The sequence below is a fragment of the Sus scrofa genome, chromosome 2 (assembly GCF_000003025.6).
Source record: "Sus scrofa isolate TJ Tabasco breed Duroc chromosome 2, Sscrofa11.1, whole genome shotgun sequence".
Taxonomy (NCBI): domain Eukaryota; kingdom Metazoa; phylum Chordata; class Mammalia; order Artiodactyla; family Suidae; genus Sus; species Sus scrofa.
The window spans coordinates 116,735,630-116,751,952 of NC_010444.4; the positions used below are offsets into that span (position 1 = coordinate 116,735,630).

General features: G+C 39.8%; 2 protein-coding genes across 5 annotated transcripts in view; one reads left to right on the plus strand and one right to left on the minus strand.

Annotated features, from left to right (window-relative positions):
• MCC (mutated in colorectal cancers) overlaps positions 1 to 12,991 on the plus strand; it is a 462,268-nt gene extending 449,277 nt beyond the window's left edge. For 2 of the 3 annotated variants that reach the window (XM_021084624.1, XM_021084626.1), the window contains one exon: positions 1,107 to 12,991. In XM_021084624.1, coding sequence (XP_020940283.1) covers positions 1,107 to 1,287 — 181 coding nt within the window. In that variant the 3' untranslated portion in view covers positions 1,288 to 12,991. The remainder of the gene's footprint in view (positions 1 to 1,106) is intronic. The other variant, XM_021084625.1, reaches the window with a different exon arrangement.
• The window catches only part of DCP2 (decapping mRNA 2), a 67,894-nt gene continuing 52,741 nt past the window's right edge, over positions 1,171 to 16,323 (minus strand). For both annotated transcript variants that reach the window (XM_003123832.5, XM_013995033.2), the window contains one exon: positions 1,171 to 15,021. In XM_003123832.5, the coding sequence (XP_003123880.1) occupies positions 14,858 to 15,021 (164 nt within the window). In that variant the 3' untranslated portion in view covers positions 1,171 to 14,857. The remainder of the gene's footprint in view (positions 15,022 to 16,323) is intronic.

Sequence of the window (16,323 nt, forward strand, 5' to 3'; positions counted from 1 at the left end):
TAATAAATTCTTACCTCTGCTTCTGTAGGCAATACAGATTTTTTGGGAAACATTTTCTAACTACAAATAGGCATGAAGATGGGTTTTCTCAATATCTGCAGCTGGAAAATAAAGGACCTCACAGATTTCCCCTGAGAGGGCTTTGCGAATCCCAGGGGGTTGGTCCTCAGACCACGTTGGAGAATCCGATAGTATATGAAAGGGATCTGGGCTGCTGTTTTGTACCAGAGAGGGTGTGCGGCCTTACCAAACTCTGGGCTCAGACCCTGTGCCCTCCCCACAGTTCACAGAGGTCTGTGTTGTTTGGCTGGCAGCATTTGCTTATGACCTCTGTGCTCTGAATTCCATGGGCCCAAAGCATGGCCGCCTATCAGCCCTCATCCTAGGTGAGGGCCCTCAGGCTGTGGGGAGAGAGGAACTCTGCTGCAGCTTACACTTGAACATGTTGCAAGCAGCCATGGAACAACAAATAGACCCACTCTCTGTGTTTCTGTGACAGATTTCCGGAAGTCAGGTACCTTTTCTGCTTATGTATTTTGGATGTGGCTAGTTTGGATTTCAGATTTAAACCCCTAATAGGTTAGCTGCATGCTGCTAGCAGTTGGGCTGAATTTTGTTATTAATACAAGAATGTTCATGAGTGTTGAGACACTACTTAATTTCAAATTTTTACTGAAGGAGTTCCTGTCATGGCTCAGCAGTTAACAAACCCAACTAGCATCCCTGAGGTTGCGGGTTCGATCCCTGGCCTTGCTCAGGGGGTTAAGGAGCCGGCATTGCCGTGAGCTGTGGTGTAGGTCACAGACAAGGCTCAGATCCTGTGTTGCTATGGCTGTGGTGTAGGCTGGCAGCTATAGCTCTGATGCAACCCCTAGCCTGGAAACCTCTATATGTTGAGGGTACGGCCCTAAAAAAAAAAAAAAAAAAAAAAAAAAAAAGAAAAATTCTTACTGAAGAGGCTGCATACTTTCAATTATCTGCATTGGCAAGGATAAAACATCTGGTGGTTATTTACTGGACCAGGTTACCCAGTGGAGAGGACAGTGTGTAATCTCAGTGCTGCTGAGGATAAGTCTGCACTCTCATTTCCCTCTCTTCTCACATAGCAACCTGGTGGCTGCCTATGAAAAAGCAAAGAAGAAGCATCAAAACAAACTGAAGAAGCTGGAGTCTCAGATGATGGCCATGGTGGAGAGGCACGAGACCCAAGTGAGGATGCTCAAGCAGAGGATAGCTCTGCTGGAGGAGGAGAACTCGCGGCCACACACCAACGAAACTTCACTTTAATTGGCACTCAGACTCTCAAGCTCTGCTCGTGGAAGCTAAACTCTAGCAGGTCACTGAGGAGAGAGGGGCGCTGGGGGACAGAGGACCTGTTGGGAGAACGAAGAAAGGGGAGATTGGCAGGTAGGTCAGCACATGGACAGTGAAGTGCCCTGGTCTCAGCCCTGGTGACACCACATAGACTACCCAGAGGATGCTGCTTCTCCCCTCTCGGGCCTTGGACAGTGTGGGAACACCTGCCAGGCATGCCGGCTCCACAGGCTGTGCTTTTGCTTTCAGCACTGGCTGTCACTCTCTCACCTTTTCTGTTCTGAAAGTTGTGTGTGGCTGGTATAACTTGGGTATTGTCTGTTTTTTAAGATTTTCCATTCTTTTTTTTTTTTTCTCTCCTTTTAGTAGACCACAGCCTTACCTCTGACGTCCCCAGTGTATCTTCTTTCCTTCTTCTTCAGGGGAAAACTAATGGGGTGGGGGTGGGGGTGAGCATCTAGAAGAACTGCTCATTTGTTTATTGCAACCAGGCTTTGGTTTTCAAATCCCACATATCACTAAGGTGTTCTGGGAGGTAGATCACAGGCAGATGGCACACAGGTGTTACTTACAGGCACGGGTATGTCGAAGCCACAGGTAGAACAGCTGGGACTGAAGAGTTCTGTGTGGGATCAGGAAGACCCATTATACTTAATCTCAGCCCCAGGCATTAGCTAACTGCCTGAGTCCAAGCTTGTCCACATGAGTACACACAGAGCTCTGGACCTGCCTCTGCTCCTCTAGGGCAAGAGGCAGGATGCTGAGGAGGTGTTGTTTTGCAGGCCAACCCCACCTACTTAAGAGATTTTTACTGCAGCGCCAGTTCAAGACTTCAGACCCATTAAAGGGTGAAGGGAGGGCAAGGGGAAGGGCACGGTCGCTGAGGCCTCAGACATGGCGATGGTCACCATGTGGTGCCTCGGCAGGTGACATGTCCAGCAAAATGCTGACAGAACTGAGCAGGGCCAGAGTACCTGAATTCTTTCAGGAAGGTCTTCCATCTTAAATGCATCCTTCTCTTTCTACTGTAACCTTCTCTGTTTCACTTTGTTTTTCAATTCTTCCATCCCTGCCCTACACTGACCGATACATTGTAGAGGACCACTTGCCATTTGAGTCCCTGTGCCCATACGCTGTTTTCCAAGGGCATGGCACAAGTTCCTCCGCCTTTTCTGCATGGTGGGGAAGGATGTCTTAGCCACCACCTCAGAAGGCAGAGCAGTTCTGTCCCCAAAGCAACCACCCTTCCCTCTCAGGCCAGCAGTGAGGCTCCCCATCTTTAAAAAAAAAAAAAAAAAAAAAAAAAAATCAACTGGTGTGTGTGCGAAGGGCCTGGCTTTGGGATGATTTGATTGCTGCCAAGTACCATTTCTCCCAAGTCAGGCAAACTTGGTTCTTGTCAGTGATATTCAGTCACCTTTTACTCTTTGGATAAAGCTTCACTTTGTTATAAGAAAAAATTTAGGAGTTCCCGTCGTGGCTCAGTGGCTAACAAATCCAACTAGGAACCATGACGTTTCAGGTTCAATCCCTGGCCTTGCTCAGTGGGTTAAGAATCCGGTGCTGCCATTAGCTGTGGTGTAGGTCACAGCTGTGGTGTAGGTCACAGAGGCAGCTCCGATCTGGCGTTGCTGTGGCCCTGGTGTAGGCTGGCAGCAACAGCTCAGATTAGACCCCTAGCCTGGGAACCTCCATATGCCATTGGGTACAGCCCTGAAAAAAGGACAAAAGACCAAAAAAAGAAAAATGTGTGCAAAAAAAGGTGCAATGGACAAAATCATGGTTTTCCCCATTTTTCCAGCTTGCCCAGGGAAAATGTCCTCCCTAAGCAAACTGGGCTATGCAAAGCAGGGAACCAGTCGTGGCTTTCTCTTGTGTGACTGAACAGGCATCAGAACAGATGGACGGTTTTCATTTTTACCAACGTTGAAAAGTAGAGCGGACCCAGGAATTAACATCCTATTTGCTGAGCTGTCTACCATGCTTGCTCCAAGTGAAAACAGAACCTGCTCTAGGGGCATGGAACGCCTCCAGACCCGCAAAGTCTCGGCCCCTCCACTATGAGCCCCAGTATTACTGATCCTACTTGGCCTCATTCTGAGTTTATACTTCAACATAATCCTTGCAGATAAGTGGTGATGGGGTGAAAACTCTTTCCCTGGCAAAACTGTTACTTATGTATAGAATAAAAGCTATTAAATAGTTGATTACCTTTCCTTGTATTTTTCACCTACTCTTAATCCTTGTTGAAGGTGAACTTCCAGGCACTTGATTACTATGCTAATTGCAGGGCTTAAGAAAACCGCATTGATTAAAATAAATGATTGCAGGTGCCTGGATCATTTTGTTTATAACCAAAATTTTTCTTTCTAAATAGGAGCTGGTTTATATCAACATCTCCATCAGAGGTAAACAATGATCCTGATTATAACCTGTACAAGGTTAAAAATGTTCAGACTTTAATTTTTTCATTTTCCCCAGTGGTTACCCATTTTAGGCAGTCACCTTTGCTGTTCAGACTTTAATCTCTGGTTCTTAGATAAATAGGCATGAGAAGATGGACCCATTGCACCGTTGCTTTGGAGAATAAGTGGGCCTATCAAGCGGATCTGATGTTCTGCCAAACCCCATGTGCACCAAACTGCCATGGACTTGTAGGCGGTAAGATTCCCCCTTTGAGATTTACACCAAAAATCACTTATGACTAAGGATCTTACATGATCAGACAGTTGGGATTTAGCATGACCTTGATCCCGCAGAGGTACACCAGATATTTTATCCTTGTCAGTGCAGGTAATTAACTGTTTGATAGTCACTCTCATCTGCTGACATGTCAGGTTTCTGAAGTCACTATCCATGCTGCCTGAAACTGGAATAGTAGGATAATAAAAAAAATTAAGTGCCAGTGAAACATAATTGCTTAATTCTCCTTTGAGATGATGCATTCCTATGAGCCTGGAGCGATACATTTTACAGGACAACCTCTGAGAACTGGACATTCTATTCCACAGAGCCAGTCCAAATAAGGCTCTCTTTTTAGGATGAGCAGAGCAGAGATTTTACTTTTCTAAGATAAACTTGAAATTACTGGCTAGTCCCCTGGTTCCCAGCTGCATACAGGTTACATCATTTTAAATGAGGGAAAAAAAAAAATGCCTCAGTTACCTGATCTGCACTGGACTGCCTAGGTCGTTGGCATGACTTGTTAACTATAACCCACATAAATTATTCTTTAATCAAACATCTAACAGCTCTCAAGAGTTTGCGGTATTGTGCTTATATTTTAAGTGAAAATGAAAAAGACTACAGAAGACACCCAAACTTTTATTAATAACTTCTGAAAGTCGTAATTTTTTTCCATAAAATTTTAAACTATTCACAAATTTGTAACAGTATGTCTTACCAATGAAACTATATAGAGAGAAAAGATCATGTTTGGTAAGTTACAGCTGCACCTATTTCTAAATGCAGCAAATAGCATTTAATTAAAAAGTAGTCTTAAGGGGAGAGAATTCTGATTGAAATTTCTGTATTGAATGTAGTGAGAATACAACCCATAGGGCTGCCAAGGTTCTGGGAGGAAAGAAGCATAAGTGACATTTAGTTTTTCTGCTATAAGTGAGTTTGGTAAAACAATGCCAAAAGAAAAAAACCCTGAAAAAACCATGTAGCAATTATTTTTCTCTTTCGCCAATGGAATGGCCTATTTGACAAGAAATGATGCAATTACAACCTTTCACTGAGGCTTGCTGGGCACTAGTTTGTAGAGGCATCGATTGTTACAAAACACAAATTAGGCCTCTGCTAACACACAATTCTTATGAAGTCTATCCAAGTCCTGTTCTAGTTCATTGAAATCTTATGTTCGCATGGGCCAGGCTGAAGCTAGCTCTGAACCTGTCACCTTCTGAAGCTTCTGTTTCACACACTTGAAGTTACTTTCTAACTAACTACACTTGTACTCACTAGTAGATGTATGACTATGGTTGCCAAACACTAATTTTTTAGAATTGGCGCCCTAATTAATGCTGGCTACAGCCACCAGAGCATCACTGAGTACTCAGTGGCCATTAAATAATTAAGGACATGGAAAAGGATACAAGTTGAATAGCAGCTGTTCACATATTCTTATTTTGCTAATTCTTATGTAAAGAAACAAACATAGACTCACAGACAACTATTAAATTTCTGGTGATGGGTTATACTGGATAAACTGTCACACTGCATGTGAGTGAGATTTTGCACGTGACCAAGATAAGACATCCTTCTGTCCTAAGAACAGCAACTGCTATTGGGTAACTATATCCATACCCAGTAGTACTGATTTTTCCAGTCAAGGCAGCTATAACCTCACTCATCCACTAATCATCTGAAATAGCAGCTCAGCAGTACAGAGCAAGCTAGAGACAAAATTCCCTCCCACTGATGACCTGCTTATTTGTTCTGGCTCTCCTGTTCACTTTTGCACTTTTTTGCAAATCAAATCCATGTGGAGAATGTTCTGTTTGTAGAACTCTTGAGTATTCACTTACAGTTAGTGCTCATGTCAGGACGGCCAGGTGAATGGGAACCCATAGTAATCCGCTTCTGTCTAAACCCAATGCAAAGATGCTGAAACACGTTCACTTCTAAACAGTTTTTAGACATTGTCAAGACTTATTTTTACTTTGCATGAGATTTTAGTTTCCTATTATTTGAAAATGTGCTACTTTTAAGCCGCTTGAATGTACTGTCAGTTATTAAAGCACATGCGTCTAAGTTTGCATTTGTCAGTATTGTTCTGCTGTTTGTATTAAAATCTCATTTTAAAGTTGCCATTTAACACTGTACTATATATACCTTGTAATTTTTTAGATTCTTCACTTGTAGGCTTTAAATGTTTCCAGATGCCTTTAGTTTTTAGCTGCTGTAAAAGAGCTTTGTGTTATTTGATATAGAATTGTTTAAAAAAAAACTTCATTTATTTATACAGAGACATTTATAATATTTTACAAACATTCTTATATTCTGAATAAATATTTCTAATTCCAATGACGTGCTTAAACTGTGTTCAATGACTTTTACGGCTGTCCTTCTACACTGCTGTTTGTCTAATGCCAAACAAACATCACAGATTTGATATTTACATCAAGAGCCCCCGTCAATGGAGTTCCTGTTGTGGCTCAGAGGTAACCATCCATGAGGACTCAGGTTCGATCCCTGGTCTCCCTCAGAGGGTTAAGGCTCTGGTGTTGCCATGCGCTGTGGTGTAGGTCACATACGTGGCTCAGATCCCAAGTTGCTGAGGGGTAGGCCAACAGCTGCAGCCCGAAATAGACCCCTAACCTGGGAACTTCCAATATGCCTCAAGTGTGGCCCTAAAAAGACCCAAAAAAGCCGGGGGGGGGGCACCTGTCAAATCAGGGAACTACACATAGCCAACAGCCAAAGGTTAAAACGGCCAACAGCTAAAGAAAACTCATGTATCACCACTTTCTACTGGGCTGTGTCAAATTTGGTATAAATGTGAGAGTTTATCTACCAAAGGATCTGGATTTTTTTTCTTTTAAAAAATTACTGAACGAGGGCCTATAATAGCAAACTGCAAGGTCAGGAGAGATGGAGCCAGCTCTGCAAGGTGTCTGCTAGACGAGTGTCACTACAGTGCTGCCACTCCTCCTTAGCAAAGAACCTTTGACAGTAAGAGCGTTACACCCTGGTCACTCTTTCCGAAAGTTTGCTATAATATAGCTGAGGTCCCCAGTAGAGAAGAATGTTGCTTTCACTCCTGAGAGCCAAAGACTGTCAAGCAGTCTATTCAGAAAACCTGGTTCTAAGAATACAAATTTAAGAATTGTTGGATTTTATGTATCTAATTAACACACACTATAATCTTGCTTTTAAAAAGCAACGCCCAAACCATAAAGTGAGATGGAGAATACATAACAGTTACTTTCCTTTTTGCTCACAATCCTTCATGTAAACACACCTTTGTCTCATATCTGTCATTTTTTTTTTTGGTCCCAAGAGATTCAACCAAAATATGAGAACCTGAAACCTACAAGTACCAGTAGCAGAAGCCAGGTTAAGGTAGTAATTAAAACTGCCCACGCAGCAAAATTTATTGATATTGCACTACAGATTCTAATTTTAACACGATAATGTTTTTTACAGAAAGCCAATATTTGAACAATCAACTGTAAAGATGTTGTAAAATACAAAGGAAACTTCCATCATTCAAACTGCATTTTTTAAGATAAAAGGTTTTTCATCTCTCAACTGGTGTTATTTACATCAAAAGAGCTTTCAAAAAGAGCACAACTGTTAAGACATAGGACTTCATTCATTTTCTCAGTGGAGAGTACAGCTAGCATTTCTAGTCAACTTTGGAAGTGCATTCATCCTGCAAACTTGTAAATTCCTGATTCATAAACAAGTCACTAGAAATCCTTTACTTATGATGAACACAACCAATGTAAGTGATAATCAGTCCTCACCCTTTCATTAACACTGAGGGAAAGCTAGTCTTCAGTCAGAATGCATTAAGCCCAGAAACACAATATTGTTCTAAAGGGATCAATTCATATAACTACAAGGTGTACCCAACAGGTGTTTGGGGGGTCCTTTTCTGCTTTTCCTAAATGTTTGACAATTTATTAAAACAAGCACCAAGAACTTCATTACCACCAAAGACAGAATGAATGGTTTACTTACTCAGTCTTTCTCTAAACATTAAAATGCCCTAGAAGATAAAGTAATAAAATGCTTCTAAAATTAAGGCAAAAATTACATGTTAAATCATTTTACATGAGACAAAAATTGTTACTGAATAAACTTGACAAATCTATCACATTTACTCTAAAGTCCAGTTTTCTCAACTGAATATCGTGTTTAGTGAAACCATTTCAATTTTTTTCTACCAGACTTTGTAGGTCCCAAATAATTTGTTCAACATGACCTTCACCTTTTTTCAGACTAAAACCTACTCCCAAGAAAACTGTTTTAAGACTACATATTTTCCATGAACATTACCTAGTGTCCACAGCATCAAAAACACATCAAATCTCGTTTTGAAAATAGGCAGGGAATAAAAAGAAATCAATTCTTATCTTTCCCATCCAAACTTAACCCTTATCTTGGTGGTCAAATGAAAAACAATCTTAGATAAGAGGATTTCACCTAAGTTAGTTAACACATGAATCATAATTCCATTTGATTAATCATTTTATTCTGAAATAAGACTTTTAAATGTCCACTAAAGCCAACAGGTAAAATTAAAAATCTGAGTTACGTGTCAATACTTAACGAATATGAACTTTTATAAAGTATTAAGCTAATACACAAAATTCAGAAACAATTATAAGAAAAAATATACTGTGTATATATATATATATATATATATACACCAAATATATATATATATCTGCAAAATAGTTCATGGTTTTATTTTCCTTCCCTATTTATTACTGAAGAAAAATGGTTTATAATATTTAAAAAATGGAAGTCAGGTTAGCTGTCCTAACTATCCTGTCCTAACTTTAAAATAAGCAAAAACGTAGCATTAAAGAATTGGTTCTTCGGACTCTTGCATTTGAAATTAAAAGGTACTTGTGCAAGATCCAAACACAAACCTCAAATATCCAGCAGAGACAGCAGTGCCCTAGGACAGTAGTGAAGTGCACAAAGAAACTGCAGGTCTGTCTTTTGTGCTTTTCTATCAGTGCATATCATACATTTAAGACATGAAGAGTCCAAGTCCACCGATACTTATTTGTTCCAAAAGTATTAACGCATCTAATCAACCAAACTGCTAAGGAATAGTTACTACCTTTCTTAATTTCGGTCAGAGTTCAGAACCTTTGCTTCCATTTGCTGCCACCCATAGTCTCTTCCTAAATATCACAAAAGCATAATAAGCGAAGATACCATTTTACAAAGAATTTTCTAATTTCCTAAAGCTTGAGAAATGACCAACAATGAAGATTTGTGCCCAAAATGTTTCATACCATAGTCTGCAGCTATATATAGACTGTTTTAGAACCTCCGAGTCGATGAATTATAAGTACATGAAAATAAAATGCTACATTCTACCTCAAAAAGAAAACAACCTAGAAATGTTAACTAAGACTTCTCCAAGATGAAGGACCAGCAGAACATTGTCCACTTTGCCCTAGCATTACACGGTCTTCTTTGTTCCCAAACCAATGTGATAGCTACCTGTATGAGAGACTAAAAATAGCAAAGGTGTCTACAGTTCTCCTGTTTATGGCCAAAGGGGGTCAAAGTCAAGATGCAATCACTGCTCGAAAATGTCCACAGTGGCAGTCACCATTTAGGGGATGCATCGCTGGAAAAATTTAAAGAAAAAAAAAATTTTTAACAGAAAGTCATGCGGTGGGAGTGGAGGGTCCCCACCAGGCAGACTCAATGGCATCTTTCTGACCAGTCACCCCAAGAAAAAGGATTAAACAAACAACAGGTCTCCAAATAGCACTCACCAGACAGAGGCCAATAACCAAGAGAACACCCAAACACCAAAACAGCAGCAAATGTTCAGGACCTTATTCTCATACTGGACTCAAGGACTAAAGGCTACTAAGAGGAAGGTCCATTTGAAACAAAGTTACAAACATAGGCAACTGACTTAGGCATTCAACCTCTTTCCTACTGAGAGCACACACTATATAGCTAATGCAAGCACCTTGTTAAAGTGAATTCGTCTTCAGATTGTGCTTTTATATACCATCCTCTCTGCCAACCATAGAAGACCCAAGTGGAACGGAATCTCCTTGCTGGTGGTTTCATAAATCTGAGACCCCAGATTAAAGAGCGAATTATGAACATTTCTGAAGATATAACTCTCATACTTCATCATAGTTTTTGTTAACGCCTCTCTGTACCTTATGTTGAAGTCTCAGCAACTATGCCTGCAGAAGCCAGACCTTCAAAGTCCACTCCCATGCAGGGAGGTAGCTTTACTCTGTTCCCTAGCTACAGACCACTATTTTAGTAATAAATACTGTCTGTCACAAGGAAACCAGATGGAAAGGACCACCATTCAGGACAAATGGATTACTACCATGTGAAGAGACTGATTATGGCTGTGTGTGCTCTGGGTTATGTTCCTGTAAGAAAGCAGCGTAGTTTAGCATGGCTGGAGTTGTGAAGTATCATCAGCACAGGATCCACAGACTCCAAAACACTGATCTTGAAGGTGAGGAAAACTTCAGATCTACTGGGTGGCTTGGCAACCATACTTAGAAAAAATTACACCCAGAGCCAGAAAACGCTTGGTAATGGCCACATATATTAATCTCTGCTTGGATGTGGCAATGACCACATTTCTGGCACTCAATAATTCATTTTACCTTCTAAAATTTCTTTCTTATGTTTTCTTTGCCCGGCAATGATAGCTATCTTCTCCCTTCTTCAGGGCACTTTTGTTCTGTAATATAAACTTATCATACTTTTTGAAGCTGCAATCCAGAAGGGTACTGTGAACAGCATGAGACACAGCCAATACTGTCCATCTGCAGTCTGCCACCTTTATGACAGAGAGGTACAGTCTTCATCAGCAACTCAATTCTAAGAAGAAAAAGATGCTGAGAAAACCCATCATAATCTCATTTTTTAGAATTTTTGGTAACTATATATATGCATTTTAAAGTCTCAGGACAGAATACAAAATAAGGAACATTAAGTAGGCTTTACCAAACTATCAGGAATAAGGTTTAACAAAATTGTTATTTTACTAACACCCGTTTACCAAGAGACAAGTACTTAAACATAAAGGATATTGATACCTTCAGGCAAAACAAGAGTTTGTCTTCCTTATCATTAATCTAAAGTTACAACAATACATATGACCCCTTCCCCAGGCTAGAAAATAATCCCAGTCAAAACTGCAAGGGAACACTTATTTTCCTTTAAACAGAAAACTTTTTAATGCATCTGACCTTTTAACTATGATTAATATGCAAAGAAAATACTGCCTCGGAGAATACAGACACAACAGATGCCGATCAAAAGACTCTGAACGAGTAAGACGGAAATCCACTGGTACAAAAATAAAGATAAAAAGCTAAGAGATGCTATAATAAGAAAAATAACTTGGCAAAAAGTCTAATTTAACTGACTTGGCTTCTTACTGTTCAAGTTAACTGTTAGAAACAAAAAGCAAGGGAAGAGGTAATGAAATACTTTTAATTTCTTTTTAATGCACACATTGTCAGACCTGAACTTTTCTAAAAACCACCACATTGTATTAAGTGTTAGAAGAATTTAATCCTTGTGGAAGGAGGTTTGTTTTTTAATATTAACACACAAATTACTAAAAACCTAAAATATAACAACCCCATCTCAGTGATGTAATTTCACCATATACATCTTAATCATCTGTACTAATTGATACTTAGTTCAAAGCAGCAAGCAGTGACCACCATGCCTATAGCAAACTCACCTTTATATATAACCAATCCAACTTAATCTTCAAACATCTTCAATCAAATTTCACCCATGCTAAAAGAGTTCTATTAGGTTCTCAGACTTCCATGTTCATGTCTCAGGAGAGCATCAGGTTTGAAATCTTAAATCCATTCATTTTCTATTTCTGAATAAAAGTCTGTGAAAGCATGTAAACTTGACCTCTATGCTCTGGATTACAATGGTTAAGGACAAAAACAATTCATTGAACATCTTAACAAATCATTACAGTTATACAGAAAAGCACCTAAGAAATTTTTTAAAAATAAAAGATTCACAGTGCACTGAACCTTGGAACATAGAAGGTCGGAAGATTAGAACATTTAAAAAGTGGATTCAAGGACCTATTTCTCTCTCAAACACATGAAACATAAAGCCAACACAACTACTTTTCTTAGCTAGCTTCTTAAAATGCAGCACACAGAATTAAAGTATTGCATATTCAGTATACTTCTTTATTACATGATTTCTTCAAACCATGCTAAGATTTCTCAAATGAGAAATCTAGTTCTGTGCTAATCATGGCCTTTCCCAGGGTAACCTGAACACTGAGAAACTAATAACACAGGTTCAAGGGAATAAGTATAGCAGATGTACAAAAAACAGGTACATCCAACTTATCCATTTTCTGCATAGTTTAGTCACATCACACACACCAACTCCAACTCATCTTTTAACTTTTTCTTTTTGGCCGCACCCGCAGCACGTGGAAGTTCCCGGGCCAAGGATTAAACCCACACCACAGCAACGACCTGAGCTGCAGCAGTGACGATGCCAGATCCTTAACCCACTGAGCCACAAGAGAACTCCTCTTTTAACATTTTTTTAAATCTCAAACTGTCAAGAGAGCTGAAAGCCTCAAGTCACCAAAGTCCCATCCCAACAAAAACCCTTATTTTGTTCCACAGTGCATTAAATGAAGCAGCACAACAGCAATAATATTTAATCATAGTTTAACTACCATAATTGAAAAGAAATAATTTGTTGGTTCTTTTTTTTTTGGCCGCACTCACAGCACACAAAAGTTCCCAGGCTAGGGACAATGCAGGCCACTAGGGAACTCCCAATTTGTGGGTTCCTGAAAAGGCTCAATACCATTAGAGGCCATACTTCTGGTAAGGAACTCTATAATCTCTACTGCTTTAGTATCGAGAGCTGAAAATCCAACTCGAGGCACCAGAAAGACTGACCAAAGCACTCACTTAAAAAAAAAAAACAAAAAAAACCCAAATCATTAAACTTAAATGGTTTCCAGATGGCAGTAAATGAGTGAAAATGATTTATCTGCCAGGCAAAGTATGTTTTCATTCCCCTAACAATCTAACAGAAATATGGAATGCTGGGACCAACTATAAATATGGCTCAAGGAGACCCATGCAAAGCAGCTGTATTTTTGGAAAGGACAGTTAAGAGCTTCCAAACACAATCATATAATGCATTTTTTTTAAAAAGATCACAGAAAGATTCACAAATTTGTCACATTAAGAGATGCAGGATTGTGAATAACATAATTCTAAACAAGCTGCTATAAATGAAGTATCCTGCTTAGCACCAAGAAGGTGACACTTTATTATTAATAAATAGAATTTCTCCTTTAAAATCAGGCCATTTAAAAGCTAAAGCAAAGTAATACCAAGTGACAATAGCACTTCTTTTGAAAGTGCCACTGGGTTCAATAGAACCCCTATTAAATAGGCTATCTATACATAATAAAGATTTCTACAATAAAATTTACAAGCAGAGATATATTTTGTGGATGCCACACGTAAAAAAGATTTTTAAAACCCACATGACAGATGCACATGCACGCATATGCTTGCACACTCTACCCCCGCCCCGCCCCCACCGAGACACCTTCAGTGAGGTCAGCAGCAGCCCAAACACTAAAGCCTCCTTACAGCCCTGGTGATTGTCCTTAATTATACAGTTAAAATCCTTCTTTAAATGGGCAATGCCATCCTTATTTGCATTTAAGAATCCTGAAGGAGCAAAATACATTCCTAGGAGTAAATTATAAATGTCACTTCCATGTTCTGATCCTCTCCGCTGGTGAAATGCTTTATGTGGACTTGGGTCAAGTGCCTACCCTTCCCTTTTTGCTCCATCATCCAGGGACTTCAGCTCGCTAAAAAGTGTGTCAGTTCTCTGCTACTACTGCACACTGGAACCTAGTATCAGTTTCGAGAGATCAACACTGAGATGCAATGTAAAACCTTATAATGTCAGTCAATATTCCATACATATTTACACAACTGTAAAACAGAACGAAATCATCAGATGATACTAAGGGGCTGGCAGCAGGATGGTGCAGATGTGACAAAGCAGTTTCGGGGTCCCAGCCCCCATGCTCTCTCTCCATTCACTCTCTCCAGTCTCACGGGGCACAACTCAAAATTACAGCGTCAACTCCCCACCCAACCAACTCAGTCCCTCTCCAGGCTGAGGACTTTGTCCTTTAATGAAGAGCCAAGAGTTCATTTTGAACATGAACACTATATAGCAGATGCTGACTCTATGTAAAACCTTTTAACAAAACTCCAAGCAGAGAATTAGAGAACCCAAGTGGTTAGTAGCAGACAAATGCATAAAATGCCACCAAAGCAGATGACCTGCAATCTTGACTTTTGTGACATTTCAGCTTTTGTAATCATTTAATAACCGTGTATTTTAAGTTTCCTTTAAAATTTTCAACATAAGGAAACTAGTATTATAATCACTGTAATGGGTAGACAGAGCATTCCCATTAACTTGGCGACTAAATAATGACACAAACACTATTTTCTTGACTAGAATACAAAATAAAAACCACAATCACACAGAAAAAAATGCCCCATAAAAAGCAACTTAAATTCGTTAGCCAAACACTGAAAGGGTACATGTATATAAAAAGTTATAACTGCATTTACAGTGCAAACTCATGTTTCTTTCTACTCTCTCTTCTGCACAGAGAACGATTTCTTCAGAAACATCATTGCTTCCCTGCATTTCTTTAAAACACCTGAGAAAGGTAAGGCTCAAAGAGACACCCACTCAAATGCACCAGGTCTCTGATCTTGAGATTTCCACAATACATGTGCTGCTATCAAAGGTCCAAGATTTTCATTATAGCATTATGGTCAAACTTGAAACTCAGAAAGGCTCTAGATGAAAATGGGAACTTGCAATGTCCATTACATGCCACAGACTGGCCCTCAGCATGTTCTAGCAATTGGTCTTCACCAGAGCAAGGTAAGTCATATGCAGCATCTGTTTAAAAAACAAAATAAATAAAGCCAATAACTCAGTAAGAAATCAAATCCTGCCCTTCACCTTTTTTTACAAAGGAATTCATGTGCATTGTGTGTGTGTGTGTGTAATTTTTTATTTTTTGTCTTTTTAGGGCTGCACCCTTGGCATATGGAGATTCCCAGGCCAGGGGTCAAATCGGAGCTGTAGCACCAGCCTATGCCATAGCCACAGCAATGCCAGATCCCAGGCATGCCTGCAACCTACACCACAGCTCACAGCAACGCCAGATCGTTAACCCACTGAGCAAGGCCAGGGATGGAACCTGAGTCCTCATGGATGCGAGTCAGATTCCTTTCCACTGAGCCATGATGGGAACTCCCGTGCAGTATATACTTAATTCCCCACACTCTAAATCTAACCTAAGGAGAACCACAATATATTTTCCTTTTCCTGAACTGGTACACAATTTCTAATTTACTATTGCTTATTCCACATAAACATTCAAATCTTAATCTTAGCCTTTATTTTAAGACACTTAATAGTCACTTGCTTTCACAGTTTCCCTGTGGCTTAGTGGGTTAAGGAACCAGCATTGTCAACTGCAGTGGTTCAGATCGCTGCTGTAGCACAGGTTTGATTGCTAGCCTGGGAGCTTCCACATGCCTCAGGGAAAGCCAAAAAAAAAAAAAAATTTTTGCTTGCTTTAAAAAACCGGCATATCTCCGAGCTCCTGTTATGGCGCAGTGGAAACAAATCTGGCTAGTAACCATGAGGATGATGGTTTACCCCTGGCCTCCCTCAGTAGGTTAAGGATCTGGCATTGCCGTGAGCTGTGGTATACATCACAGACTCAGCTCAGATGCTGCATTGCTGTGGCTGTGGCGTAGGCTGGCAGCTGTCGCTCCGATTCGACCCCTAGCCTGAGAACCTCTATATGCCTCGGGTGAGGCCCTAAAAAGCAAAAAGAAAATAAAAAATAAAAAACAGGCATATCTTTATTTACTTCCTCTATTTGTATTCTGTGCCAACATAATGGAAGTTTCTTTACAGAGATCAAAATGTAAACATTACAAATATTACAATTCCAATTCTAGAAAAATAAAGCTGGAGGTTACCAAATCTTCAGGGAATAAATCACTCTAAAAAAATCAAATTTTCAAAATCACAATACAATAAAACTGCAACTTATCAGGGTGTGTGTGTGTGTGTGTGTGTGTGTGTGTATTTTTTTCCCCTTAAAGTAGAACAGGGACCTGACCATGAAAGTAGGTATGGAATATTCTGATACCAAGAGACTGAGGCAAAAACAAAGTCTGATAT